Genomic DNA, 27,493 nt, shown 5'->3' with positions numbered 1-27,493 from the left:
TAGCCTGGTACTTGTTTTGTTGTCCAGGGTGGCCCCTTCTTCATAACAGTTCTCCTGCCTAAGCCTCCTAAGTAGTGGGAACCAGATGTGTACCACCACACCTCGTTCCATGTCCCTGGTTTTTTTGTTTGTTTGTTTGTTTTGTTTTGTTTTCTGAGACAGGGTCTCTCCGTATAGTCCTGGCTGTCCTGGAACTCACTTTGTAGACCAGGCTGGTCTTGAACTCATAAATCCGCCTGTCTCTGCCTCCCAAGTGCTTAGATTAAAGGCTCGTGCCACCACCGCCTGGACACCACCATGTCCCTGTTTTAACCCTGTTCTAAGCAGTGACTGTTGTAGCATCTACTTACCATAAATAAATGGTCATGAGTGCCTCCAAAGCCATTGTGCAGGGCCCAGCAGTTACTAGGACACTTCTGCCCTGGTTTTGCCCCAGGGAGGGGTCTGTCCATTCTACTGTGCTCACGACCCCCCACCTCACAGAGCCCGGTCCTTGTGAGTGGCAGGAGCATGGGTCTGTCAGCTAGCCTGTTCTCTCTTCCTCTGGAAACCCCCTATTGGCTCATTCTCCTCCACCCCTCTCATGTCCTTGCCCCAGTTTGCCACACTTTATCTCAGCCTGCTCCATGGCCTCCAGATTAGTATGGTCTTGTGTTCCTGTGTCCCCAGCTCTCCTGTCAGGAAAGCATCCTACCCTCTTGCCTCCCTCCCTGATGCAGTCTCTTTGCCAGACTCCTGTGTAGGCAGTCCACCGCTGGGGTCCCAACCAGGGAGCCAGGAGCCCTGAGCCTGTTAGTAACTGCATGTCTCACCTCTTAAAGGGACCGCCCCATCCCAACCTCCCATCCCTTCTCCTGGAAGGAGTTTTTCTGGTCTTACTCCATGGCCAGCATCCTGGTGCTCTGGAGCCTTCTCTCTGCCTGCTCTCTCTGGTTTGCCCCACTTCATCCCCCTTTCCCTTTCTCTCTCCTCCTAGCATTGCTTGTCTCATGGATTTTCTCCCCCATCTCTGTCCCTGCAGCTCCCACCTCAGAGCATCATGAGGAGCCCTTGGGACTAGGAACAGCCTCCGTGGAGGACCAGGTGTCCTTGGTGGCAGGTAAGTGAGGAGCTGGGATCCTGAGGTGGGAGTTTCATGGAGACTGAGACTCGGGCTTTTATATTCTGTTTGGGGAGCTGATGTTGTAGGCAGAAGATGAGGCCTGAAAACCTGGTAAGGCCTCCCCGAGGGGCTCTGGGAGGAGAGGGCAGGGTCCCAGGCTGACTGATTGGTGTCTCCTCCTTGCTTGCTAAGTTGTGGTTTCTTTCTCATTCCCAAGCGCTCTTGATGATCATAGCCCTCCCCCTTTTCAACATTTATTTTGTTTGTATGTGTGTGTGTGTATGTGTATGTGTGTGTTTGTGTGTGTGTGTGTGTGTTTCCTGTGCTCTCTGGTGCCCTAGCATGCATATGGAAGTCAGAGGACACCTTGTAGGAATCTGAAGGAGTGTTCCCTGCTTCCGCCCTAGGGATTGAACTCAGGTCATCACCTTTACCCACTGAGCACCACGTTCTCTTAAAATTGAATTCATTTTGGGGTCTTGTGGCACAAAATCAAAAAAGAAGGACCTAAAAGGATCCTGTCTCCTCAGCTGCTATTTCTCCCCAAACATAGCTTTTGTTTGTTTGTTTTTGTTTTTCTGAAACAGGCTTTCTCTGTGTAGCCCTGGCAGTCTTCGAACTCACTCTGTAGACCAAGCTGGCCCCTGCCTTCTGAGTGCTGGGATTAAAGTCATGTGCTGCTGCCACCACCTGGCCCAAATGTAGCTTCCTATGCATCTTCCCAGATGTGTGTGCTGTGGTTTGTTGTTGTTTGTTTTGCTTTAGCTCAGATGTTTATACAGTGATGTTCTGCACCTTGCTTTTTATGCTCAAGCGTACATCTTTAACATCAGTTTATATAAACCTTAGGGCCTTGCCCAGTTTCAGGTTTTCAGTTTGGATATTGCTTTCAGGTTCTAGTTCAACCGTGGAAGATCTTCTTCCTGCTATTATGTGATTGAGGGCCGCTGTCCCCAAGAACACTGAGTGTATTTGTGACTGTTAAATTATGTGACTTTTAAAACTCACATAATTGAACACTAGGTGGCAGAATATAGAAGGAGCCATCTTCCTCCACACCAAGGTAGTTTAATCCAGGGAAGCTGAAGTTTTTGTGTTCAAGGCCATTCTAGGACTCAGAGAGGGGCCCAAGCAATGCAAGATCCTATGTTTAGTTAATTTTTCAAACAGTAAGATATTCTTGTGTTCTCTTCCCTCAAAAGGTCATCTGTGTTTCTGTCCCTGTCCCCTCAGCACCTCTCAGCTCTTAACTTCCTTCCTTTAAGCAGAGTTCCTTGGTGTGACCTTGCCTCCTGTCTCTGGAGACACGTGGACACGCTTATCCTGACACTCAGTTTGTGGTTACTGTGGTTGGCTCTTCTTGTATGTACAAGGCAGAATGTAACAACCCTGCTCTGGCTCTTGGTCACACAACAGGGAGTTCATTCATGCCAGTGTAAAAGGATCTTCCTCATTTTCCTAGCCACTTGGTATTTTATTGCATGATTACCCCCTAATTTAGTCATCCATTTCCTGACTGATGGGCATTTTGGTTATTTCCATCTTCTATAAAACACACAGTTTGGTCGCTGATAAACTTCCATATGTGCTGCTTTGGATGGGTGCCAGTAACACTGCAGGAGAAACACCTTTATTTGTGTTTTAACCCAGGGTGACTAGGTCAAAAGGCAGCAGCAGAGGGGCTCTTCTAGTGGCTATGATATTGCCCTTCCTGGAGGCACCCCTGCCAGTCAGGGAGGCTGTACCTACCCCGTGCTGTGTATATTCAGGCTCTTTGTGTTGGTAGCATGCTGGGTGGAAGTCAGAGTTTTACCTTTGTGTGCTGTTGAGTGCCCTGTCCTGTGTTTAAAGGATGTGTGTGTGTGTGTTTCTTCTTCTGAACTTCTCTGTTCAGTTTATTCCCCACTGCCCCACACCATTCTCTCTCCATTAGTTCCGTGTGTCTGTTGCTGTAATAAACACCATGACCTAGAACAACTTGGGGAAGAAAGGACTTGTTTCATCAAACAGCCTACATCGTGAAGGGAAGTCAGGGCAGGAACTCAAGGCAGAAACCTGGAAGCAGGAACTGAAGCAGAGGCCAGGGAGGTGTGCTGCCTGCTGGCTTGCTTCTCATGGCTTGCTCAGCCTGCTTCCTTATAGAAGCCAGGACCACCTGCTTTGGAGTTGCAAGGCTCTCAGTGGTCTGGGTCCTTGCACATCAATCATTAGTCAAGAAGGTGTCTGTCCCACAGACTCGCCCACAGGCCAGTCTGATGGAGGCGATTTCTCAATTAGCATTTCCTCTTCCCAGTAACTCTAGCTTGTGTGGAGTTGACAAATTACAATGTGCTCACTCTTGTGTGCTCCCTTACCCACTTGGGTTCCTATTCTCTCCCCCCTCCCCACCATCCCCCTCTCCCGGCCCCCTCCTCTCTCCTTTTCATTTGTAATAGAGTTTCAAGTAGCCCAGGTAGGCTTTAAATGAATACTGTCTTCCTTCAGCCTCCTGAGCGCTGGGATTACAGGTCGGCTCTCCCAAGCCCAGCTAATGTCCTGTTTCTAGGTGCTTCTCAGCCTTTGGGAAATAAGGGGCCAGGGAACACCTCCTAGGTGGTTTTGTACCTCCCACTTTGTTTATAGTGGGTTCTACCATGCAGAGTAGCTTAATTTTTATGTGCTGTGTCACATGACATTTAATGACAAGGACTGTCTGGGGGAAAATGTAGGGAGTGACAGGGACGTGGCTGAATTGGTAGAGTGCCCTGTTAAGGAACAGAAAGCTCTAGGGTCAATACTCAGCGATGCATAGCAGGGTGTGGTGGCACATGCCAGTGACTGCGAGGTGGAGGAGGAAGGCTTTGAAGATCAACATCATCCTCAGCTACCAGGGGAGTTGGAGACGAGAGAATCAATTCATACTTATGTGATGACACCTATCCTGTTTGTCCGGGTCATCTTATTTGTGTGTGTTTTGTTTGCATATTAGACTGCCTGTCATGTGTGCCTGGTGCTTAGGGGCCAGAAAAGGGTGTTGGATGACTAGGGACTGGAGTTACTGACTACTGTGAGCTACCATATGGGTGCTAGGGAATCAAACTTGGGTCCCTTGGAGGAGCACCCAGTGCTCTTATCCACCAAACAAGCTTTTCAGCCCCATATACAGCCCCCCTTTTAAGTCCTCAGACTTTTTATTCAGGTAGTTTCTCTGACTGCCTTCTTCTCCTGTGTGAGAACATTTTTAACTCTTCCTGTTCCCTTCTGTCCTTCACTTTCTTCCCCTTGCTGGGAATCAGCCCATCAAGCGCACTGGGACAGAGCTGTGTCGCCTCTCTTGGTATTTTGTATTTTGTGAGACTCTTGTTGAGTTGGGTCTTTCATCCTGGTTCCCACCTGGTTACGGCACAGAAATGCTGCCATCTGTTGTGTTAACTTTGAACTCAGCGATCATACCAAACTCTTCTATTTGTGCTCATAAGTTTCTCAGAGAAGGAGCTTGGGCTCCCATCTCAAAACTCTTATGGGCAACTGTGGATGGTTTATCTGTCCTGATTTATATTTGCAACCACTTGCTTATCTGTGGTTGCCTAGAACTTTCAGAGCAATCTGGACAATAAACCCAACGGCAAAATCACTGTCTTGTTCCTCACTGTAATGGGAATGTTTTTCAGATTTTATTTTGAATTATGTGCATATGTGTGTGTTCCTGCTTGTTGGTATGTGTGCCACATGTATGCAGGTTCCTTCAGAGGCCAGAAGAGGGCACTGGATCCCTGGGGGACTAAAGTTACAGGTGGTTGTAAGCCATCCAACATGGTTGCTGGTCCTCTGGAGGAGCAGTGAGTGCTCCTGACCTCTAAGCCATATCTCCACGCCCCTGCAATTGGACTTTTCTAGTAGTTTGACGTTATATGAGGTTTGTTTAAGTCTGTTAAGTTAGCTCAGTGCTGAACGTTACCATCACCTCCTCAGTGCTGTGGGCATGACCAAGAGCCTTCGCTCTTTGGATCTCTTAGTTGCCTCTTCCTGTCTTCCTTGGACTCTCAGCAGAAAGAGGCTCTCAAGTTCTTGATATGAGGGTGAGTTCCCACTGCTCAGTGCCTGGTGTGAGGGAGAGTTCCCACTGCTCAGTGCCTGGTGTGAGGGAGAGTTCCCACTGTCCAGTGCCTGGTGTGAGGGAGAGTTCCCACTGCTCAGTGTCTGGTGTGAGGGAGAGTTCCCACTGTCCAGTGCCTGGTGTGAGGGTGAATTCCCACTGCTCAGTGCCTGGTGTGAGGGAGAGTTCCCACTGCTCAGTGCCTGGTGTGAGGGAGAGTTCCCACTGCTCAGTGCCTGGTGTGAGGGAGAGTTCCCACTGCTCAGTGCCTGGTGTGAGGGAGAGTTCCCACTGCTCAGTGTCTGGTGTGAGGGAGAGTTCCCACTGTCCAGTGCCTGGTGTGAGGGTGAATTCCCACTGCTCAGTGCCTGGTGTGAGGGAGAGTTCCCACTGCTCAGTGCCTGGTGTGAGGGAGAGTTCCCACTGCTCAGTGCCTGGTGTGAGGGAGAGTTCCCACTGCTCAGTGCCTGGTGTGAGGGAGAGTTCCCACTGCTCAGTGTCTGGTGTGAGGGAGAGTTCCCACTGTCCAGTGCCTGGTGTGAGGGTGAATTCCCACTGCTCAGTGCCTGGTGTGAGGGTGAGTTCCCACTGTTCAGTGCCTGGTGTGAGGGAGAGTTCCCACTGCTCAGTGCCTGGTGTGAGGGAGAGTTCCCACTGCTCAGTGCCTGGTGTGAGGGAGAGTTCCCACTGCTCAGTGCCTGGTGTGAGGGAGAGTTCCCACTGTCCAGTGCCTGGTGTGAGGGAGAGTTCCCACTGTCCAGTGCCTGGTGTGAGGGTGAGTTCCCACTGTCCAGTGCCTGGTGTGAGGGTGAGTTCCCACTGTCCAGAGCCTGGCGTGAGGGAGAGTTCCCACTTCCCAGTGCCTGGTGTGAGGGAGAGTTCTCACTGTCCAGTGCCTGGTGTGAGGATGAGTTCCCACTGTCCAGTGCCAGGCTGCTTTGATGACTGAGTCAATGAATGAATGGATGAACAAATTAATGTGGTTGTTTGTTTGTTTGCTTGTTTTTTTTTAACTCTGTCTTGGTGGTAGGGGAGGGGATTGCACAGAAGGCCAGGATTCAGAGGTTGTGTGGCCTGGAACCTTCAGTGGCTCCTTTCCGAGGGGCCTTCCCCCCCAACCTCCCGGGGCACTCCACTTAAGGGACATGGAGGCCAGCAGTGTGGCCTTCCATCCCACATGTGCTCACTGAGCCTCCAAACCTGGCCCTCACCTGGGGATAGGTGCCTCACAGGGATTAGGCCCTGGCCTGCGTCTTGCAGAGAAGAGTGAGTACGGGGTGTCTTGCCTAGTACCAATCATGCCATTTCTCATGGCAGTAGCTGAGCCTGTAGGTAGGGGGTGTGATGGCTGTAGAGGAGGAGATATGTGAAGAAACCTTGAGTAGATGCAACAAACACAGGGACTCACAGAGCAGGGAGACCAGGGTTATTTCGTCAGGCCTGGCAGCTCAGCTTTGCCTGGTATGTGGGCACAGTGTAGATCTACAAGAATAGAACTGGAGCCGGGCGGTGGTGGCACACGCCTTTAATCCCAGCACTTGGGAGGCAGAGGCAGGCGGATTTCTAAGTTCGAGGCCAGCCTGGTCTACAGAGTGAGTTCCAGGACAGCCAGGACTACACAGAGAAACCCTGTCTCGAAAAACCAAAAAAAAAAAAAAAAAAAAAAAAAGAATAGAACTGGAGTTGGGCATTGTGGCACACACCTATCATCTCAGTGCTCAGGAACCTGAGGGAGGAGGACTGATGTAAGTTCAGGCTAGCCTGGGCTACGTAGTAAGTTTAGGGCTAGTTCAAGACCAGAGCCAAAGAGGCACATAGCAAAATCCAGTGTCAAAACATGAAAGCCACTAACAGCGAGTGAATAGACTTTGAATTCATGGCATGAGCAGGTCTGGGTATTTCAGTTTTCAGCTTTCAAGGCTTTTGTCTTTCAGGATTGTAGTCTCTGGGATTTAGGCTTTAGATTTTGTTCTGTTGGAATTCTGCCTTTGAAATCATGACATTCAGGATTCGAACCAGCATAGTGTGGAAGCTCACAGAGGGACACTGCTGGCCATGTTCCGTGGATTGCTGCGCCTCTCACCTGTGACCTTCTGTTCCAGGTCTGAGCCTAGCCCTGGGCCTCTGCTGCCAGAAGCCATGGCAGAAGGTCACGATGCTGCACTGTCTGTAGCTGAGTGGCTGCGCGCACTTCACCTGGAGCAGTACACGGCACTCTTTGAGCAGCATGGACTGGTGTGGGCCACCGAGTGCCAAGGCCTCAGCGATGCTGGCCTGCTGGACATGGGCATGCACCTCCCCGGCCACCGCCGCCGCATCCTGGCTGGTCTTCACCGCGCCCATGCACCCCCGGTCCCTCTGCCTCGCCCTGCCCCACGGCCCGTGCCGATGAAGCGACACATCTTCCGTTCACCGCCTGTGCCCGTCACTCCATCTGAGCCGCCTCCCACAGCTGGAGAGGATGAGGGTCTGCCTGCTGCTCCACCTATCCCACCCCGCAGGAGCTGCCTACCACCTGCCTGCTTCACTCCGCCATCCACAGCCGCCCTAGATCCTGTGCTGCCCCCACTGCCTGCCAAGAGACACTTGGTAGAACCCAGCGTTCCTCCTGTCCCTCCTCGAACCGGACCCCCCTACCCACAGGCCAGGTGAGTGACATCACGGCTGGTGGGTGGAAGGACCTAGAATGTAGAGGAACCAGGGTTGGAGGAATGACCCTGACTGCTGGTGGGATCACAGGTTTAGAGAGAAGAGAGCAGGGCCAGGCCAGGGCAGAGTTGGGTAAGGGGCAGACAGGAGGATAGCCAGGACTTAAGGATACCTTGATATGTGTAGAAAGAGCAGGGGAGCCACCATGGTCCCGAGTGTCTATCCCAGCAATAGGGGGGACCCAAATCGCAGGACCTGTCTGAGCGGCAGCCTGCTTAACCTGCTTACTCTCGGTCCTCTTCAGAATTCCTTCTCCTCTCTCCAGCTAGTCTCCTTCTAGCTTCCCCGAGCTTTTCCCACTTTCTATGGACACTCCACTACTCATTCCTCCCCGCTCTCGGCTGTTTGCTCTGGTGCCAGCCAGAGAAGCATTTAAAGGCAGGCTCCGTTGGAGTTTTGAAGGGATGTGCTGTCAGAGGTCTCTTGTCCTTGTCACTGCTGGACAGTGTTGGTGAATTTCATTGATGTCTGCAGCAAGCCTTCTGTGGAAGGTGGGGATTGTGTTCTGATTTCAGGCTGGGAATCTGAGGCTTGGGGCATGGAGGGAAGGACTAGCTGGATCCATGCAGGCGTGTGGGAGTGATGGGAGGTGGGGGCAGGGAGCACTCTTGCGGAGAAAGCCTGTGAGGTTTTGTCCATCGAGGGGGGAGCATTGAGTCAGGGGATCTTCTAGCCCAAGCCAGGTCTGAAATTATAAGATGTAATTGATGGAAGAAAGCACAAGATGTTTTTTTTCCCTAGATCCTCGGGACCCTGTTACCACAGTATAGATTCATGGTTCTTAGTGCTATTGTACCCTCTAGTGGCCATTCTCCTGCGTGCAGAGGAGAGAGAGAGAGAGAGAGAGAGAGAGAGAGAGAGAGAGAGAGAGAGAGAGAGAGCGCACAGATTCAGAGTTGCTGGAATTCAGGATACCCTGGATTTACCATCCCACATCCCTTTTCGCCTTCCTGCTCCTAACCCAGGGTGTAGGTTTTGATTTTTTTTTACCTTAATTTTAAATGTTTTAACCTCCTTTCAAGCCCACCATCCACCAGAGTTAATAGAAAAGAAAGATTATTAATATATGGGAGCAGTGGACCTGTTTAGAAAGTCTTTTTGGAGCAAATCTCATCTGTGTTGTTAGGATACCAGTAGTTCAGGTCACAGAGATCATCAGTGGCAGCTCGATTGACTCCTGAACATTTTACGAGTATACTAGCAGTCTAGTTGGTAATGTCAGGCTAGTAAACACAAATTGGTAGCGGTGGCAGGACCTAGCAGTGATAGCCAGGTCTCAGCTGAATTGGCATGAGTCAGCAGGAGGAACCAGGACCATCAGAGACACCAGGGGAAATTCTTTTTTTTTTTTTTTTAATTTAATTTAATTGTTTTTTTTTGTTGTTGTTTTTTGTTTTTTGTTTTTTTTCGAGACAGGGTTTCTCTATGTAGCCCTGGCTGTCCTGGAACTCACTCTGTAGACCAGGCTGGCCTTGAACTCAGAAATCCGCCTGCCTCTGCCTCCAAAGTGCTGGGATTAAAGGCGTGCGCCACCATTGCCCGGCCAGGAGAAATTCTTGGCTGTGCCTTTCTCAGTGAAGCAGAGATCAAGAAGCCCCTGTCTTTGTCCATTGGGTCCTTTTTATATTCCCCACAAAAGTCATGCATCTTCCACGGGTCTTATCTCAGCGTGTGTCTTGTCTCAGCGTGTGAGTCTGTCTTAGCAAAACTTCACGGGAGTCTGAATCTGCTGACATCACTCTGTCAATTGTCCTGAGTCTGTGGAAGTGGCAAGAAGCCGCAGGAACCTCATTTTTTGGTGTGTGTCTCTCTATGGAATCATGACAAACAGAGTCCAACAATGCGATGTAAGGTGGATGAATGCACGTGTGTGGTTATTGAAGAATTCCTTCATCATACACCGTTTCACGTTCTTGCTTTAACAGAACGTCTTTTTACCTGTGTCTGCCTCAGGAAAAACACTCTTTCACGTGTTTGCCCCAGCAAAACACCATCTGACACAACTGACTTTCCAAAGAAACCATTAAGTTTCCACTTCACCAGGGTAACCCTCCAGCGATGTTTTAGGAAGGGAGAGGCCTTTAGAAGAAGACAATGGGAAGAATTCAGCTGAGATAAGATTTTAGACTATAGACCAAGGTCTATAAGCAAATCAGGAAAAGAAAACAAGAATGGGGTTTCCACCATCTGTCTTCTGCCCTCTGCCCTCTGCCCTCTGTCCCCCAGGACCAGATGCCCTCTGGCCTCTGCCCTCAGGACCTGATGCCCTCTCTAGCTTATCTGGGTCCTCTGTGGGTCTCCTGACACTTGTACTTATTCAGGAAACTCTTAGGGTAAATAAAAATCTTATCCGAAGCCCTGAGTCCCAGGATACAAGGCTCCACTCTCACAGTCTGAATGCAGGTACTTGGCCAGGATATGGGGAGTCAAGGCCCCTAAGACATCTGGTTCTTCACTAGTCATGGGGTTGGGAGGACTATAAAATGGTGTAATACTTGCAAGAAATCTCTGTGCATTCTTCATGTTTTTTTTCCTTTGGTTTTTGTTTGTTTGTTTGTTTTTCTGTGCTTTAGGATCAAACTCAGGGCTATGCCTATGCTAGGCAAGTTCTCTACCACTGCTCTGTGTTTCCAGCCCCTTCGCTTGCACTACAGATCATCTGGACGTTACTTACAATGCCAGATGCGCTGTAAACGCTCTGTAGATAACTACCATACTAGATTGTTAGGGAACAGGGACAAGGAAAAGCTCTCCATGTATTCACGACACATGTGGGTTTGCCGCATACATTTGGATCTGCAGTTTGTTGACTCAGTGGACGTGGAGGCATAGGGTGCATCTTTGATCACCTTAGGGCAAAATGGTGCCAGGCCTGACATCTTTTTCTTGGGGATGACACATCAAGAGTCATCTGCAAGCCGGGCGTGGTGGCGCACGCCTTTAATCCCAGCACTCAGGAGGCAGAGGCAGGCGGATTTCTGAGTTCGAGGCCAGCCTGGTCTACAAAGTGAGTGCCAGGACAGCCAGGGCTACACAGAGAAACCCTGTCTCGAAAAACCAAAAAAAAAAAAAAAAAAAAAAAAAAGAGTCATCTGCAGTCTTCAGCTTGTGGATATACAGGGCTTTAGCTTTTTTTTTTTTCTTTTAATAGTATTTAGTTAATGTATATGAGTACACTGTCACTGTCTTTAGACACACCAGAAGAAGGTGTCAGATCACATTGCAGAGATGGTTGTGAGCCACCATGTGGTTTCTGGGAATTGAACTCAGGACCACTGGAAGAGCAGTCAGTGCTCTTAACCGCTGAGCCATCTTTCCAGCCCCTAGTTGTTGTTGTTTTAATTTTTATTTTATGTGAGTGGGTGTTTTGATTGTCCACATGTCTGTACACATGTATAGGTATACATATGCACATATGGCCAGCTGTCTGGGTGGTAGCATGTCTGTGTATTTGCATATTTGTGCTGGTTCTGCAGGTGGCCATGCTGGATCCCAGTAGATACAGGGATCTGTACAATTTCAGTGGTGACAGGCCTGTCTGTGTGGCTCATTCGGGCTGAGCAGACATATACATGGGCCTGTGACTTATTGCTGCTATGGGGATTGCAGTGCTAGGCTGTGTTGTTAATAGTGTGCAGATGCTGTTTGGGTAAATGAATTGGCACATTTATTGTTTGTGTACTGTCAAAGTGTGAGTCATTGTGCACATATGTGTGTGCATATGCTGCCAAGAGCCGTTAGAATGTCAGCTCTCCTAGGGCTGTGGGATCTTCATCAGTTTCCTTTACGATTGGATCCCCAACACCTGGCGAGCAGTACCTAATAGCCCTTTATATACATGTCATGGAGACGAAAGGCCCCTGATGCCAGGAGCTCTCACACTGGGGTGCTGAGCTTGGCCGTCTGCAGATGATGTGAGCAGCTCACCCTGGGCATTGAGCTAAGGGACCCCGAGCTCATCATCCAACTCCTTAATTCGTGTCATCCCACCTATGGGGTGGGAGTGCCTTCAGCGGAGATGGTGGGAAGCAAGAAGCTGATAGGATTCTAGGCCACAGAAAAGCTGTAAGCAAACCAGAAAACAAGGAAAGATGGGGTTCCCTCCTTCCCGCCTGGTCAGATTGGGGGCTTTTAGAAGCAGGCTGGCACGCAGCCTGAAGACCCCACTTCACCTCTACATCTGTCACATTGTTATTTCAGCCCATGGCCATGAACAGGCTGAGGGGAAACTTGCCCAAAGCCACTCCACTCAAGAGGGGAAACCAGATCCTGCCTCCTGACCCTGTTCACTCGGCTTCAGGTGTCAGAGACAAAATCCTCAGGACTTGCTTCTTTGGATCACAGAGGAAACATTTCTGACCAAGGGTCCTAGAATCACTCCACACAGCCCCCTCCAACTCTCTGTGGGTCTCAGCTTCCTCCTCTGGTACTTGGATACCTACAGGTATTTGAGGAAAAGGAAGTATTTGCCCAGAGTGGCCAGACACTGGCTAGAGTCACACCTTGCAAGGTTTCTCTTCTCTGCCCCAGAATGCCTTGCCGCTCAGCCAATCCTTGGTCTTTCTGAAGCCTGATCACCTGTTGCTGGGGCAGAAACTCTTCCCTTCAGGGAGCCTATTTTGCAGCTTCTTTGGGCCTCCTTCAGCAGGTTGGGACGGGAAATGCACCATAAGGGCTAGCTAGAATCAGGGCTTCCTGGATACATACCCTGTGAGGCCTCAGGGGACCAGCTGACGGAGCTAATTGCCCCATTTTAGTTTGCACGGTGCTGGCGTGGCCTGAGGGGCGGGGAGGAAGTATCTGTCCCAGGGGATTATGGGTGACGTTTCTCTTTCTCTCTCTCTCACAGTGTTTTCAGGAAGTGTGTTGGCCTAGGCAGAAGTGGGGCGGGGAAGGGGTAAGAGAGGCGGAGAGCAGGAAGCAAAGACCAGAGCTGGATACACACATATACACACACACTCACACACACATTCACACAATCTCTCTCTCTCCCTCCCTCCCCTCCCTGACATATTTATGATTATATTCAGATACCTACACATTTACACACATTCAGAGACACTACCCATAGGTGTGCATAGACATACCTGGGGCTCACATATACAAGGGAACAGGATTCAGACACAGACGACAATAGGGGTTCTGGCCACAAGAGCAGCCAGAGCCCACACAGGCTTCTAGGGGCAGACACAGGACACCTTGGCACACACTGGTCTACCTGGCTGGAGCCTTTGGAGTTCTTAGGCCCAGGACAGGATTCAGCAGGCCTCTGAGGGTGAGTGAGGAGCAGCTCTGGCTACGGGGTTGGGCAGGTGGGAGGGCTGGGAAGAAGAGAGTCTCTCTTTGTCACTTTCTGAGCTGCTTTTCCAGGGTGCTGTGATTTCCCTTGGTTTGCTCAGACAGTTCCAGGACCCTTTCTCAGCTTCTCCTGTGGTTTTGTTTTGCTTTGCTTTGTTGTCTGCTCTTTTCTAACACTGCCCCCTTCTCCTTCCTTCTCTCTGTTTATCCACATCAACCTCTTCTAATCCACTAATCTTAATACCTGTTTTCTGGTCCTTTGTCAGATTCTGCCCCACTGACTGGTGTGTGTGTGTGTGTGCGCCCACGCGTGTAGGAGTGTCTCTGCTCCTTGGACCTCTTGTGCGCTTACCTGTTCCCTTCTGGCATTCATTCCCAGTTCCCTGCGCCATCAAGCAATTCCCTTGGGGGAGATTTAGGTTAGCTTGTGGCACTGTCAAGTTTAAGATTGCTGTGTGTCTAAACCCCTTATCCTCAGCCCAAGGTGAGAGGGACCTCCCTGAAGAGGGTTGGCATTTCATTTGTATGGTTCCTCCTCTGGTGGCCAGGGTGGGTGCATGTCGAGTGTGAGGTTGCCCTCCCCCCATTTCAGTTACCGGGAATCCCTAATGAACCCAGTACCCCTTGGGTCACTGGGGACACATTATGGCCTCTACTTTGGACTGGTCACCAGAAGTGGTGGGGGAGGGGTCCTGGAACGGTCCGAAAGCTCACCAAGGGCTGACCTGTTCTTGTCCTCATGGAGACAGTAGTGTCAGACCCAGGAGGTGCACAGAGCAGATACTAGCTGCCTCTTGCCCACCACGGCAGGACTGATCTGGGGGGCTCAGACTGTGGAGTGGTATGGGGTGCCCAGCAGGCTGTGTTAACTAAAGGAGGGTAAAATCCACGTCTGGGTGGATTTCCTGGAGGGAGAAGTGAGTTTTAAGCAAAAAGGAATTGATGGTTTGGGGTCATTTTCTGAAAAGTTTCCAGCAGAAGCCTGGCTCACAGTAGTGCTTAGGAAGAGGAGCCCCTGACCCAGGAAGAAGTGCCCAGGGCTGTAGGGCCTTGGTTGTATGCTGAACTCTTAAGTGGTTGCTGTTAAAGGGTGGATTGGCTGCAAGCTTTCTAGAGCAGGATGCTGGTAGGGTGGCTGCACAGAGCATACTGGCAGCAGCCCCTTTGTGTTAAGTGACATGCAGGCTGCAGACCTCCATTCCTGCAAAGGAGGCCTGACAAGAGCTTTGCGCACAGTGACCTGGGCAGAAGGGAGTAGGACAGAGCCAGGGTGTGCAGCAGCAGCCTGTGGTGGAGGAGGAAGGACAGAAGTGACTTGGAGGAAGCAAGGAGTGCAGGATCCAGCTGTTGAGGAGGAAGTGGGCAGCTGGGAGGGCAGCTGGGAAAGTTTACCACTGGAAGGGGCATCAGGAAAGGCCACAGTCCCCAGATCACTGGGCCAGACCTCTTCTTGCAGCTGTGCTGGTGAGAGCCTAGAGGGATTGGCCTGGATCCCTCCAAGGTCCGTGAAATGTTTTAGGGGAAAGGTTCTGACCCTGGGGTAAAATGTAGTCTGGGTCCTTTGTCCTCTGAGGTCATTGCAGCAAACCAAACATTTAAGGATGTAGCATGCAGAATGGTAAGAAATACGGAGGTAGTCTGGAGAGGTGGCTCAGTTGTTAGGAGCACTGGCTGCTCTTCCAGAGGACCTGGGTTCAATTCCTAGAGCCTACATAGTGGCTCACAACCACTTGTAACTTCAGTTCCAGGGGGTCTGATACCTCTTCTGACATCTGTGGGCACCTGCATGCAGGTGGTACACTTACATACATACTTACGCATACGCTTACATAAATAAATCTTTTTTTTTTTTTTTTTTTTGGTTTTTCAAGATAGGGTTTCTCTGTATAGCTCTGGCTGTCTTGGAACTCACTTTGTAGACCAGGCTGGCCTCAAACTCAGAAATCCTCCTGCCTCTGCCTCCCGAGTGCTGGGATTAAAGGCGTGCGCCACCACTCCTGGCCCACATAAATCTTAAAGATAGAGAAGTAGTATGGAGGGTGGGGGAGCCCCAAGGAAGCCCCTAAGAAGCCTGAGGCATGGGGGGAAGGCCACAGCAGAGGTGGAGGATGTGGGATATATGTCTTAAGGAAGAGCACAAACTTGGCCAGACAGGTACAGGTGTCCGAGATGAAAGGAATGCTTTATGCAAAGGCTTTGAAGGATATGCTTCTAGACTGCAGCTTGGTACTGTAGAGATGGCCCAGAAGTTAAGAATTCATACTGCTGCCAGATGTGGTGGTGCACACCCAGCACTTGGGAGGCAGAGGCAGGAGGATTTCTGAGTTCGAGGCTAGCCTGGTCTACAAAGTGAGTTTCAGGACAGCCAGGGCTATACAGAGAAACCTTGTCTCAAAAAAACCAAAAAACCAAAAAAAAAAAAAAAAAAAAAAAAAAAAAGAATTCATACTGCTCCTGTAGAGCACCTGAATTCGGTTCTCAGTACCCAGGCTGGGTAGTTCACAACCACCTGGAACGCCAGCTCCAGGGGATCCTCTGGCCTTTGCACTCATGTGCACATACCTATACACAGACATGTACAAACATGCAAAATATTTATGGACTGCAGATTAGCTTTTTGGTTGGTTGGTTTGGTCTGTCTTTCTTCCTTTCTTTCTTTCTTTCTTTCTTTCTTTCTTTCTTTCTTTTTTTACATTTATTTTTTTATTATTATTACATATTTTCTTCATTTATATTTCAAATGCTATCCCGAAAGTCCCCTATACCCCCCACCCCTGGTTTGGTTTTTCCAGACAGGGTTTCTCTGTCTATCTGGCTGTCCTGGAACTCATACTGTAGATCAGGATGGCCTCAAACTCACAGAGATCCGCCTGCCTCTGCCTCCCAAGTGTTGGGATTAAAGGTGTGCGCCACCACACCTGGCTTCAGATTAGCTTTTTGTAGAGTGCTCCAAAGTGACTGGATAGGGGGTGGGGAGTCAGTCCAGAGTCAGCTTCACATGTAGGCTGCCCCTCTCTGCAGTCTTCCTACCCTCGAAGTGAGCCTCGGCTTCTCTGGCTGGAGGTGGATACAGACAGAAGTACTGAGAGGGAGCCCAGGCATTTGGAGAAGGAGAAGGCGGTAATGCCGCTTGAGGCCTTGCCTCTGAGGCTGTGGTGCCCTTGGCTATAGCCCAGGTAAGAAACCGTGCAATCACACGTGAGAGCAGTGTGAGTGAACCTGCCGGTTAGTCAGAAGGCAAACAGGCTCAGGGGTGCTGACTGAGCTCTGGGGCTCAAACCCAGATCTGCTTGCCTCCAAACTGGAGCAGCCACATGTCACTTTGTCTGGACAAGCTGTTTGCACCCGTTACCCTGTAATGGTCACTGGCCGAACTTTAAGTTTCTGGTACACACCGTTAGTGACAGGGTCACTCTAATATTACCCATTTAGACCTGGGGTCCTCATATGTCTCCCAGCCCTGGGTACAAGGTCCTGGGGGATTTCTTCTCATCTGTAAGGTCAGACTTCTTGGGCTAAGTAAGGGTCTAGGCTAAGGTGGGTCACCCCCTGTCCCTGGTGCCCGGTCATAATAATTAGAATAGATGACCCACATGTCTGTTGGCTAGAGAAGGGCCTGAAAGACAGCAGCAGAGCTGGAGGTAAGCAGGAGGAGAGGCTTTCTTTGCCTCTCCATGGCCCATGGGGCTACATTTTGAAGTACTGGGGGTGCTCCCCAGGTTGGGAGCGGGTAGAAATCAAAGGAGACGGAACAGGGTGAGCACAGGGATGATTCGCCAGTATTCAGAGCTGGGATTGTTTATTAAGGGCAGATACCCAGGGGCTGTTCCCCCTCCTGGGGTGTTCCCTTGGGCTCAGTTCTCGGTAGGGGATACTACCCTTTCCCGTGGGGATTTCCCATAGGCTGTGCCTTTCTGACCTCACTTCTCCTTTCCTGGCCCTGACTCAGCAATACCCTATGCCATGTGCTAGGCGGTCTGGCTGTCATAGAGGCTTCTTGCCACAAGGGTTATTTATGAGAGGCTCTGTTGTCTTCCCTCCTCGGGCAGATGACACAGAGGGCACCCACAGCTAACAAGCCTCAGGGCAGTCTGTGGACTGTCAGGACCATGGTGGAGGTAGACATGGTGAGGAGGATTGGCGCTTGCCTGACCCCTGAGGACAAGGAACAAGTGGCACCCAGTTGCCAGGCTCCACCCCTCAGGACATTGAGGAGGAGACTGACAGTAGGAAGCCAGGCCCAGTTGTTTGACCTGGAGAGTGGGAATCCACACTTCCCCATAGGCCACGGTCTGCTCTCAGCTGACTCCCGAGCATGGCCGCCTCTGCAGCCCCTTCTTCCTGGTCTCCCGAAAGCAACAGTGTGGTGGATTGATGTACTCATCCGGAAGGCTAAGGACATCGGGTATCTGGGACCAGGCAGGCTGTTGGGCAAGTCTGCATTCAGGTGCTTGGTCGCCATTGAATCATTCAATTGTTTCTCTGGCAACCAGGATGCTCAGCTTGTTGTGAGTCTGACCACCATCCATCTGTCTAGCATGCTCTTGTTGCCCATTCAGCCAAGCTCAACACTTGGCAGTGGGGATCGAGAGTCAAATGCTTTCTTTCCCCCCTGCAAAGAGGCTCAGGGAGACAGCCTGGTGTTGTGCTCACAAAAGATTGTTATACTCTCTGTACCACCGCCCCTTAGAATCAGTTCCCAGAGAAGGTAGGCAGGGTATAGAGAGCAGCTTTCTCCCAGGGTAGAGATGGGTCATGACAACCATCCCAGCTGTCACCATCCACACAGCTGTCTAGCAGCCATTCCTTTTGACAACTTGGGTGACAGCTCAGAGGTGAGAGGCTGAGGGTCAGAGTAAGCAGGTGACCCCCTGGGAGCCAGCCTAGCTTAGTAACTTCTATTCCAAAGGACCAGTGAGCCTTCTAGTGGCCCTGCAAGTGTGTGTGTTCTCAGTTGCTGGTCACTACAGAGTTTGCTGGCGGTTTCTCCTGCAGTTGTCATGCAGGCTGCTGTAGCACCTTGTGCAGGTCGCGACTCCGCAGGGAAGTTCCCTCCCTGTCTGCATGGCCGCAGTACAAGCTATTTGGAAACAGACACATTCTAAGAAGCACGAGGTAGTAGAGCTCTCAGCTCTGTTAGCTTAGATGCTGATGGAGCCTGGGCAGGAGAGACGTACTTGGAAGAGTATTATTTGGAAGACCTTTCACATACAGGGGAGAGCAGCAGGGTTTAGGGAAACAGAAAGGTTTAGCTGGAGAGATGTGGTGTAGAGACAGGGATGCTTCTACAAGGAACAGGGAGAGGGGAACTGGTAGATTCAAGAGTGACCCAGTCATATCCTCCCAGGCCTCCTTGCGTTTCTGGCAGTCACATGCTACTACCCACTGCTGGGAACACTGGGGAACAGACCAACCCGAAAGTGACCAAAGAGGAGGAAGCTGCTCACTCTGATGCCCCTCCTTAGCCCTTGGCAGATGTGGACAGAGATAGCTGGTGGGGCCAGGCCACCAGGACTCAGCCGCCATTCTAACTGCTGGGTGCTGAGGATCCTGTGTGTTGGTATGTGACCTACTCTTTTTCTGTCCGTGAAAGCAGATCCTACTCTACAGAAGAGGAGACCCAGGCCTGGAGAGGCTAGGCATTTATTTAGTCCAGGGCACACAGAAGTGAAGATACCAAGGTGGGGCTCAAACCTGTGTCCTGGCTAACAAAGCCCTTTAGGAGACTTTCATCACCAGAGTAGGACAGTAGGAAAACTATGGGGGTGGGGTGGGAGTTGGGAAGAGCTGGGTAGGTACCTGAAGCAGCCCCGGAAGACTGACATCATAGATGAATAAAGGTGTGTGTGGGTGTGTGTAAAGAGAGCTTGGGGGAATGAAGTCACCATTTCTGAATATGGACAGAAAAAAGAGGAGAGGTCCTTGTCCCAGAGACTATAATCTGGGCTTTAGGAACCAGTTTCTGGGGTTCTGGTTTGTGACTTCAGCGCTGGCTTTGGTGCCTGTTTCAATCCCATCCTGTCTGCCAGCAAATGCCCTGTATCCTCCATGGTATATGTCAAGACTTACCTCCCTCTTGCTCCATTCGGATCTTTTCTCTGTGTCAGCATGGAGGTTCCATGGGTGCATTGCTAGAAGCAGAAGCACTAAGACTGGGCGACCAGCACATACATATGGGCCCAAGAGGTGCTGGCCTGAGAATGGTGAGGGCTGTGTGAGGCAGGCTGGTGTCTGGGTTGGGATAATGCTTGCCTAGTGAGCAGGGCCTCAGTGGGTCAGAACCCTGGCTGGTGCCTACTGACACCCAGCTCTGGTTCTGTTCTCAGCCTTCTTGCTAAGGAGGAGTTACTACTGCCATCAGTGTCACCCCGGTCCCAACCAGAGCCTGCAGAGACTCCGTCCACCCTCCTGCCTGCCTTTCCCCAGGGGCCCCTGCAGCCTCCATCTCCTCCTCCCTGTCCTCCTGTGATCCCTCCCAAGCCTCCTCGCCTGCTCCCTGAGTTTGGTGAGTGCTACTGGGGAACTGGGCTCTGGGTGGTCTCCTGAGATCAGCCATGGAGAGCAGGTCACGGGGCTTACTTCCTCTCTCCTGGTGGCCAGCAGTCCCCTGGGTGTCATAAGCCTTCTCAAAGAGCACGTCCTTTCTCTCTCCTCTGTCTCCTGCTTGCCAAGTGTGAGCGTGGCCAATCCTTGAGGTATTGAAGTTCTTGGGCTGAGTAACCCTTGGGGCCCACCACTCCATCTTGATTCTCGTTACCTTGTGTGCCTCGTTTGGACAGCCCCCACCCCGACTCCCAGGCTGCTGCTTGGTCAGCCTTGGCCCTTCCTTTCCTTCAATATAAATAGTACTTCCTGTCTCCTGTGCCTTTCTTTTCAAACTCGAGCCTGGGTGTGTGTGTGTGTGTGTGTGTGTGCTCGTGCACGCGCGCATGTATGCAGTGGGGAGTTTATTCTAGCCTGGGGAGTGGCCTTTGTGAAGCCAAGCCCTAGCCCCTTAGAGGAGGTCAAGCTCCTAGCTTCTGAGCCACCCCCTCTCTTTTACCAGACGACTCTGACTATGATGATGTCCCGGAGGAGGGGCCAGGGGCCCCAGCCAGCGTGATGACCAAGGTAGGCAGGGCAAATGCTTGGGGTTGCATTGGTTGCCTGTGCTGTGGAGGGAGGGCTGCTCATTGGCCTTAGAGACCCCAGGATCTCCTCCCCTAGCAGAGTGGGTGCTAAGCCTGCTTTACTGTCTGCCCTTATAGGAGTCACCCTGGGGTCTGCAGCTCTCTGGTCTATGGCTTCTATTCCGGGCTTGAGTGTATGTAGTCTGTTGCTGTGTGAGTCTTGGAGTGGCTTCACTTTCTCTGTCCCCAGGTCACCTTCTCTCTTGAATGTGTCGCTCTAGCTCTGAGTCTTTCTCTGCTTTCCTGCCTTTCTATCTTTCTCCTTGCCCTAGATCCATGTTTGCCAACAGTTCTCCTGACCCTGTCACCCTGGTCCCTGTGTGGTCTCAGCTGCTGGGGGAGGGGTGCACAAACAGAAGTAAAAGTGCTGAGTTGTGGGTGTGGAGTAGAGGGGTGGGTGTGGCGGCTGGGGGTGTGGTCTGGGATTTGAGGGAGAAATGTGACACTGGGTGATCCTTGTGGGGGGCGGGCAGGAGGAGCCCCTGCCAAGCCGAGTCCCACGGGCCGTTCGTGTGGCTAGTCTGCTGAGCGAGGGGGAGGAGCTGTCTGGGGATGATGCGGAAGATGAAGATGACCATGCCTATGAGGGTATCCCCAAGTGAGTATTACCCCATTCAGCTGCCTAAAGCCCAACCTAGCCCACCACTCTACCCCAGTCCCAGCCTGAGCAAACCCTCAGCTTCCCTCCCTGCCTGCCTTCCCTTCTCTTGTTCTAGTGGTGGGTGGCCAACAAGTGGCCTGAATCCACCCTTACGCAGCCTGATCCCTGATCTCCCACTGCACCCCATGGATGAGTTGCCTGGGGGTCCCACCCCCATCACACCTGTCATCAAGGCTGGCTGGCTGGACAAGAACCCACCACAGGGGTGAGTGAAGTCTGCCAGGTCCTTCTAATGTCTGCAGGGGGACAAGCCATACTCCAGGATACTGGTGTCATGGATCCAAAAATCAAAGGGTCCAAGATTGTTTGATCAATTTTCCCTCCCCACACACTGTAACCATTGGTAACCACTGGATGATCTTAACTGTGATAGGAAAGGGGGACTGGGTATGATGGTGGGACCTCTCCCACCTCGTTCCCAGTCTTTGCTGAGCCCTGCCTCTGCCTGTTTAGGTCTTATATCTATCAGAAGCGATGGGTGAGACTGGATGCTGATTACCTGCGATACTTTGACAGTAACAAGGTGAGGGCTCCATCAGTCCCTCACTTGACCCTTGCTCCTACCCAGGCCTAGGCTGAACCCCAACATTGCTTTAGGCAGAGTCCCTAACTGATCTTCAGTGGGGATCCTGGTCTGTGGGCTGGTGAAGGTAGTGATCAGAGCCAGCACAAAGTCCACCTGCAGAAGACAGGCCTGCAGTCATCATTTCAGCGAGCTGGCAAGAGGCTCTAGGGTGCCCACTCTGAAATGCAGTTCTTCTCTCCCCAGGATGCCTACTCTAAGCGCTTTGTTCCTGTGGCCTGCATCTGCCGAGTAGCTCCTATTGGAGACCAGAAGTTTGAAGTGATCACAAACAATCGGACCTTCGCCTTCCGGGCAGAGAGTGATGGTGGGAGTTCAGGAGTGTATATGTTTGTGTGTGTATGAGTGTGTAAGTGTGAGTGTATGAATGAGTATATGAGTGTGAGTGTATGTGTGTGTAAGTGTATGTGAGTGTGTGAGTATGAATTGTGTAAGTGTGTGTGAGTGTGTGAGTGTATGTGAATGTGTGTGTAAATGTATGTATGTGTAAGTGTGTATGAGTGTATAAGTATGAGTGTATGAGTGTGTGAGTGTATGAGTATGTAAATGTATGTGTGCGAGTATGAATATGTGTGTGTGTGTGTGTGTATGAGTGTGAGTATATGAGTGAGTGTATGAGTGTGTAAGTGTATGTGAGTGTGTGAGTATGAATGTGTTTAAGTGTGTGAGTGTATGAGTGTGTGTAAGTGTATGTGTGTGAAAGTATGTGTGAGTGTGTAAGTGTGTATAAGTGTGTGTGTGTGTGTGTGTGTGTGTGAGAGAGAGAGAGAGAGAGAGAGAGAGAGAGAGAGAGAGAGAGAGAGAGAAAGAGAGTAGGGGAGAAGGGCCTGGAAGTTGGACCACGTTGTGAAGAGTAGGAAGGGAACGGTGTCCCAAGGAGGCATCGTCCCTGTGTGGGTCTGGGAGGAGAAGGAAGGAGATAGTGACCATTGACCATAGCCAGTGCTCCTTTCCAGATTCTCCACAGTGCCACAGAGGCACACATCAGTGTGCACAAGGGATACAGTTTCCAACAGTTGGGGTGACTTGCCCAGTGTAGGCCACACTAGGTGGCATTGTAAGCGTTGTGGCATTGTAGCCTAGGTTGTCCAAGACAGAGAAGTCTAGCGATGGGACAGACCACACCAGTAGGATTCCTAGCAGAGGTGACTTCTGAGCCCCCTAGAGCCAGGGGGCGCCAGGGGCTGAGTTCATGTGTTACCTTCACCCTTTTGCAGTGGAGCGGAACGAGTGGATGCAGGCCCTGCAGCAGGCAGTAGTTGAGCATCGAGCCCGTTTTCGGCTCTCTAGTGCTTCTGTGTTGGGAGTCCGAGGCTCCGAGCAGCCTGACCGTGCTGGCAGCCTGGAGCTACGAGGCTTCAAGAATAAGCTTTACGTGGCTGTGACTGGGGACAAAGTACAGCTCTATAAGAATATGGAGGTATGAAGGGCTCTACCAGGCCACTGAGGTCTCCCTGTCCCGTACTCATCCCTGTCCCCTTACCTGCCCTGCTCCTGTCCACCTGGTCTCTCCCTGGTCCTGCCTAGGATCTAAGCCCAGTACTTTCCCTTCCAGCCTTTTCTGCACTGGGACAGCATCTCCCCTCTTCCCTCCTGCCTGCCTGTGCCTCATCTCCATCCTGTCCCTGAACAGCACCCTCCTGTCCTATTTCACTCACTCCTGTGCCTCCCCTACTGTCATCCCGGTTGCTCTAGTCCAGACTGCTGTCCTGGCTCAGATTCCTGCCCTTCCTCCTTCCTAGGCTCTTTCCACTCCCTAGGGACGACTTTCCCTAACCCTTGTCCTGCACCTGAAGCCCTGTTGTCAGCCTTGCCTTCCTCCCTTCCCACCCACCCATCAGGAATTCCATCTGGGCATTGGTATCACCCTCATCGACATGAATGTGGGCAATGTCAAGGAAGTGGATCGGCGCAGCTTTGACCTCACTACCCCCTACCGCATCTTCAGGTGAGCCCCTGCTCCACCTTCAGCTCATGGGCAATCAATCTTCTTGGTATTTTTTTTTCTCTCCCTTCCATTGCTCACCCACCTGCCTTAGTCTGCCAGACGTCTTCATCCCTCTCCGTCTGTTCTGGCCAGCTCTGTTCTCTTTGTGGGTTCTCCAGCAGAACTTGCTTGTGCTCAAAGCACGTGGGCCTGTTGTCCCTTGAACATCTCCCCATGGCCCTTCTCTGCCTCATGTGGCTTGCCACAGTTTACCTCCTTTGCACTCTGCCTTGTCTGTTTCCTCTCTGTGTCTGTCACCATTCAGGCCCTCCGGTCTCTGTCTCAGTACTCTGGTTGCCAGTCTCAGGGCCTCTACTCTATCCATACTTATATCAGGGTAGTGACCTTTGATCTCAAGAGCTAAGTGGGTGTTTGTTCATCCTCCCATTCGAAATATCCTATGACATTGGCGCTATAGTTCTTTGCCATAGTCCTTAGTGACCACAAAAGCTGCAGCCAGCCACTTTGGGGTTTCCCTTTCTGTCAGCTGCAGAAGCCACTGTGCTTCCTGATTACTGTCATTGTCACCAACTTGAAGGAGGCTGATAGAGGTTCAGCAGAAAGGGCCTCCACCGCTTGGGCCCACGGGCTTACTGCAGCAGGGTGCGCGTGCTTGTTGCTTATCTGAGGCCCTGGTAGCTTTCGAGTTCCTCTCCTGGCTGTCCTGGTGGAGGCCATCTTCAGCCCCTCTCTTACTCATGGCCGTTACCTCTTCTCTTGGACACTCCCATGTGACTTGCAGTTGGTGGTGACAGCAACAGACAAAGAGCCAGGGGAGTTTTGTAGGAAGGAAGACAATTCTGCATTTGCTGTCTAGATGGAGCTTCCCACTTGAAGAGTCTTTCTGCCTCTGCCTCTGAGTGCTGTTAAAGGCATGTGCTGCTACATGGGGCGCTCGCTAATGGACTTCTTTCTGGGATGGAGTAAGGAGGTTGAGGGTGGAGATGGCACATATCTTTATACTCTCTCTCTTCTGTCTGTATATACCCTTGACTGGTGCCCCACTGTCCTAAGGGTGCCCTGTGCCTGCTCTGCCTCTCAGGCATGTCCCTGCCTGTCTCTCGTCGTCTCCTCTGCCAGTCTGTTTTCTCTCTAGTTTTCTTGCTCCCTTTGTTGGTCTTTGTTGTTTCCCAACAGTCTTAGGATGACACCTCCTCCCGACCCTCAAATCCCTCCAAACCCTTCCCCACCGGTTCTCCTACTTATGTGTCCCTAGCTTCTCGGCTGATTCAGAGTTAGAGAAGGAACAGTGGCTGGAGGCCATGCAGGGCGCCATCGCAGAGGCCCTATCTACCTCAGAGGTGGCTGAGCGCATCTGGGCCGCAGCCCCCAACAGGTTCTGTGCCGACTGTGGGGCCGCCCAGCCTGACTGGGCCTCCATCAACCTCTGCATTGTCATCTGCAAGCGCTGTGCAGGTGGGTATGTGTGCAGCAGGTTGGCCGTTGGGCAGCAGGCAGTCTGCTGGGCAGATCCTGCAGCCCTTATATCTAACGGTGTGCCAGCATTATTGGCTGTTCTCTTGGGAGAACCTTAAGTCCTCAATTCATGGTTATACTCTCTCCACAGGGATGGGGACACACAAAGAGGGAAAATGCATTTTATTCAGGGCTATCTGGCAAGTAAGTGAGCTTAGATCAGAGCCCAGGCTGTTGGAATCTGATGTCCCTGTCACATCAGAACCATGCAGGAGGCCAGGCCCACCAGGGCTCTTCATGCTGAGAGAGGAGCCAGTGTTTTGTCCAGAGGGGATATAAGACAAGGGACCCAGGGACATACTCAGCGCTGTGGGCCAGATTCTGGTTTATGGGCAGAAGCTGGGATTGGAGACCCCCATCCAGGAAGGGGAGGGGAAGCACTGAGCCTTCCAGGGTGGTCTGAAAGTCACATATGAAAGCCTCCATGATAACATGGCTGAGGAGCATGGGAATGGAAAACCATGGGGCCCAAGGTGCAGTCATCTATTGACTCAAGCACTAAGGGCCCAGCATGTGCCATCTGCTGACTGCAGGCTGGGCATTCGATTATCTGAGAGCTGACAGTGCACAGGTGGTGGTTTTGCACGGCTGCAGGGGAGAGGTGGAATTTGATGTGGGAATTCAGGAGAAAGGACAGATCTGAGTGAGTCACTGAGCTTGGAGAAGAACCCCTAGGCCTGTGGGACTCTAAGGCAGATGGCAGGCCTTGGGGCCACGAGGTGTGCGCAGACAAGTGGCAGCTTCACCAGCTACCAGATAAGGAAAGTGTTAACTTGCAGAGCTAACACAGGACGACTGCGGTTCTCTGTGGAAGATGGGTGCATGAATGCAGGGCCAGGGCTTCAGTCAGGCAGTGGTGGGTGTTCCTTGTGTTTCTAGCTCCCTTCTCTTGTCATGGGGTCCCTCCTGGGACCTGTGACTGAGCAAGCTTCATCCTCTGTCTCCAACCTTAGCCTTTCCTTTCATTCCAGTGACCTTTATTAAATGCTTGTTCTGGGCTCTGAGGATGAAACCTAAAGCCAGGTTTAGGTGGTCAGGATCCTATTCTTATTCAGTTGCATTGCAACAGGAACAGCAAAAACAAAAACACAGGAGCCTATCAAAATGGAATGATGAGAGGTGGGAAGGGAAAGTGCTGTTTGTTTGGGACATTTTCTCTGAGGAGGTGACATGTCAGCTGAGACCTGAATGACAGGAAGGCATGGCCATGGAGGCAGGGAGGTTGAGGCAGGAAGTTGAAGATGACAGGGCAGAGATAAGGTATTTATATCTACACTGGAACAGCTGATGTGGATGGAGCAGGGATTGGCACGTCAAAGCTGTCTCTTGGTAGGGAAGATGGTCTGGAGGGTCTGTTGTGGCTGGAGTGTAGTGAGCAATGTGAACAGGTTCTGGACCATGCCAAAGTGGAGATGCAGGATAGCTCCAGGCCTGCCTGAGGAGCAGGAGGGATGAGCCAGTGCTCACAAGGAGGGCTATACCAGAGTAACTGTATCTGCCTCACCTCAGGGGAGCACCGCGGCCTGGGTGCAGGAGTGTCCAAGGTGCGGAGTTTGAAGATGGACAGGAAGGTGTGGACAGAAGCACTCATCCAGGTGGGAGTGACCTGTGGTTTGTCCATGCCTGGGGTGGGGGTACCCTTCGGTTCGTCCATGCCTGGGGTGGGGGTGCCCTTTGGATCGTCCATGTCTGAGGTTGCCTCTCTCAGCTGCTCCCCTCCACCCCCACCTCACTGGCCTCAGAACTTTGGAGCTGAGGGAGCTCTGTGATAATCTAGTGGGTGCGGATTTTGGAAAAGCCTGTTTTTTAGCAATGTCAGCAAACTGGCTGGCGTACTGAGAATGTTTTTACAGTTTTAAAGGGTTGTAAAAAAAAAGAGGTTTGACAGATTGTATGTGTTCCATAAAACCTAAACTATTTATTATTTGACCTTTTAGAGAATTGCTGACCCCTGATATAGTTCAGCTGTTGTCCTGATGTGGAGACTGAAGCCCTGGGTTGGGCTGTAATGGGCCTGAGGTTACCTAGTCCCTGCATATTGACCACTCAGCCTGCTCCTTCCCACCCCATATCCTAGCTGGGCTGGGAGTTCGCCACTGTGCACACCACTCAGAGCCTCTGAGCTCTCACTGCACCTGAATTCATGTGCACAGCGTATATAATGCATGGCTTGAGGCACACATATGTACATCTGTTTATACCTATGCTTTAAACTTCTCCGGTACCTGTGTGTGATTGTTGTTATGGGAAACCTGCAGCAGGAGGCCGGACCAAGGGACCTGGCACTCAGAGCTTAGCTGCTAAGTTGGGAACTTCATAGCATATCCAGTTCGTGTGTCCACACTGTGTTCAGTATAGCACTGCTGGGAACACTGCTTTTGTTAATGAATTGTCTTTTAGAATAATCCTGAGATAGGATTAGAATACCCAGGA

At 51.3% G+C, this 27,493-nt stretch overlaps 1 protein-coding gene across 5 annotated transcripts in view; it reads left to right on the top strand.

Annotated features, from left to right (window-relative positions):
- Window positions 1-27,493, top strand: part of Arap1 (ArfGAP with RhoGAP domain, ankyrin repeat and PH domain 1) — a 64,871-nt gene that overhangs the window by 18,040 nt on the left and 19,338 nt on the right. For 2 of the 5 annotated variants that reach the window (XM_021168915.3, XM_021168919.3), the window contains exons 2-13: window positions 1,022-1,099; window positions 7,280-7,825; window positions 19,511-19,689; window positions 20,230-20,294; window positions 20,827-20,951; window positions 21,070-21,219; window positions 21,468-21,537; window positions 21,784-21,904; window positions 22,815-23,017; window positions 23,439-23,545; window positions 24,801-25,000; window positions 26,570-26,655. In XM_021168915.3, the coding sequence (XP_021024574.1) occupies window positions 7,317-7,825; window positions 19,511-19,689; window positions 20,230-20,294; window positions 20,827-20,951; window positions 21,070-21,219; window positions 21,468-21,537; window positions 21,784-21,904; window positions 22,815-23,017; window positions 23,439-23,545; window positions 24,801-25,000; window positions 26,570-26,655 (1,815 nt within the window). In that variant the 5' untranslated portion in view covers window positions 1,022-1,099; window positions 7,280-7,316. Of the gene's footprint in view, window positions 1-1,021; window positions 1,100-7,279; window positions 7,826-12,738; window positions 13,162-16,180; window positions 16,361-19,510; window positions 19,690-20,229; window positions 20,295-20,826; window positions 20,952-21,069; window positions 21,220-21,467; window positions 21,538-21,783; window positions 21,905-22,814; window positions 23,018-23,438; window positions 23,546-24,800; window positions 25,001-26,569; window positions 26,656-27,493 lie in introns of those variants that run through there. The other 3 variants (XM_085841488.1, XM_085841489.1, XM_085841490.1) reach the window with 3 other exon arrangements.

Source organism: Mus caroli, unplaced genomic scaffold (assembly GCF_978045245.1).
Source record: "Mus caroli unplaced genomic scaffold, Mus_caroli_1 scaffold_8, whole genome shotgun sequence".
NCBI classification, from domain to species: domain Eukaryota; kingdom Metazoa; phylum Chordata; class Mammalia; order Rodentia; family Muridae; genus Mus; species Mus caroli.
The sequence above is the reverse complement of the archived record's forward strand: the minus strand, read 5'-3'. Positions and strand labels throughout refer to the sequence as shown.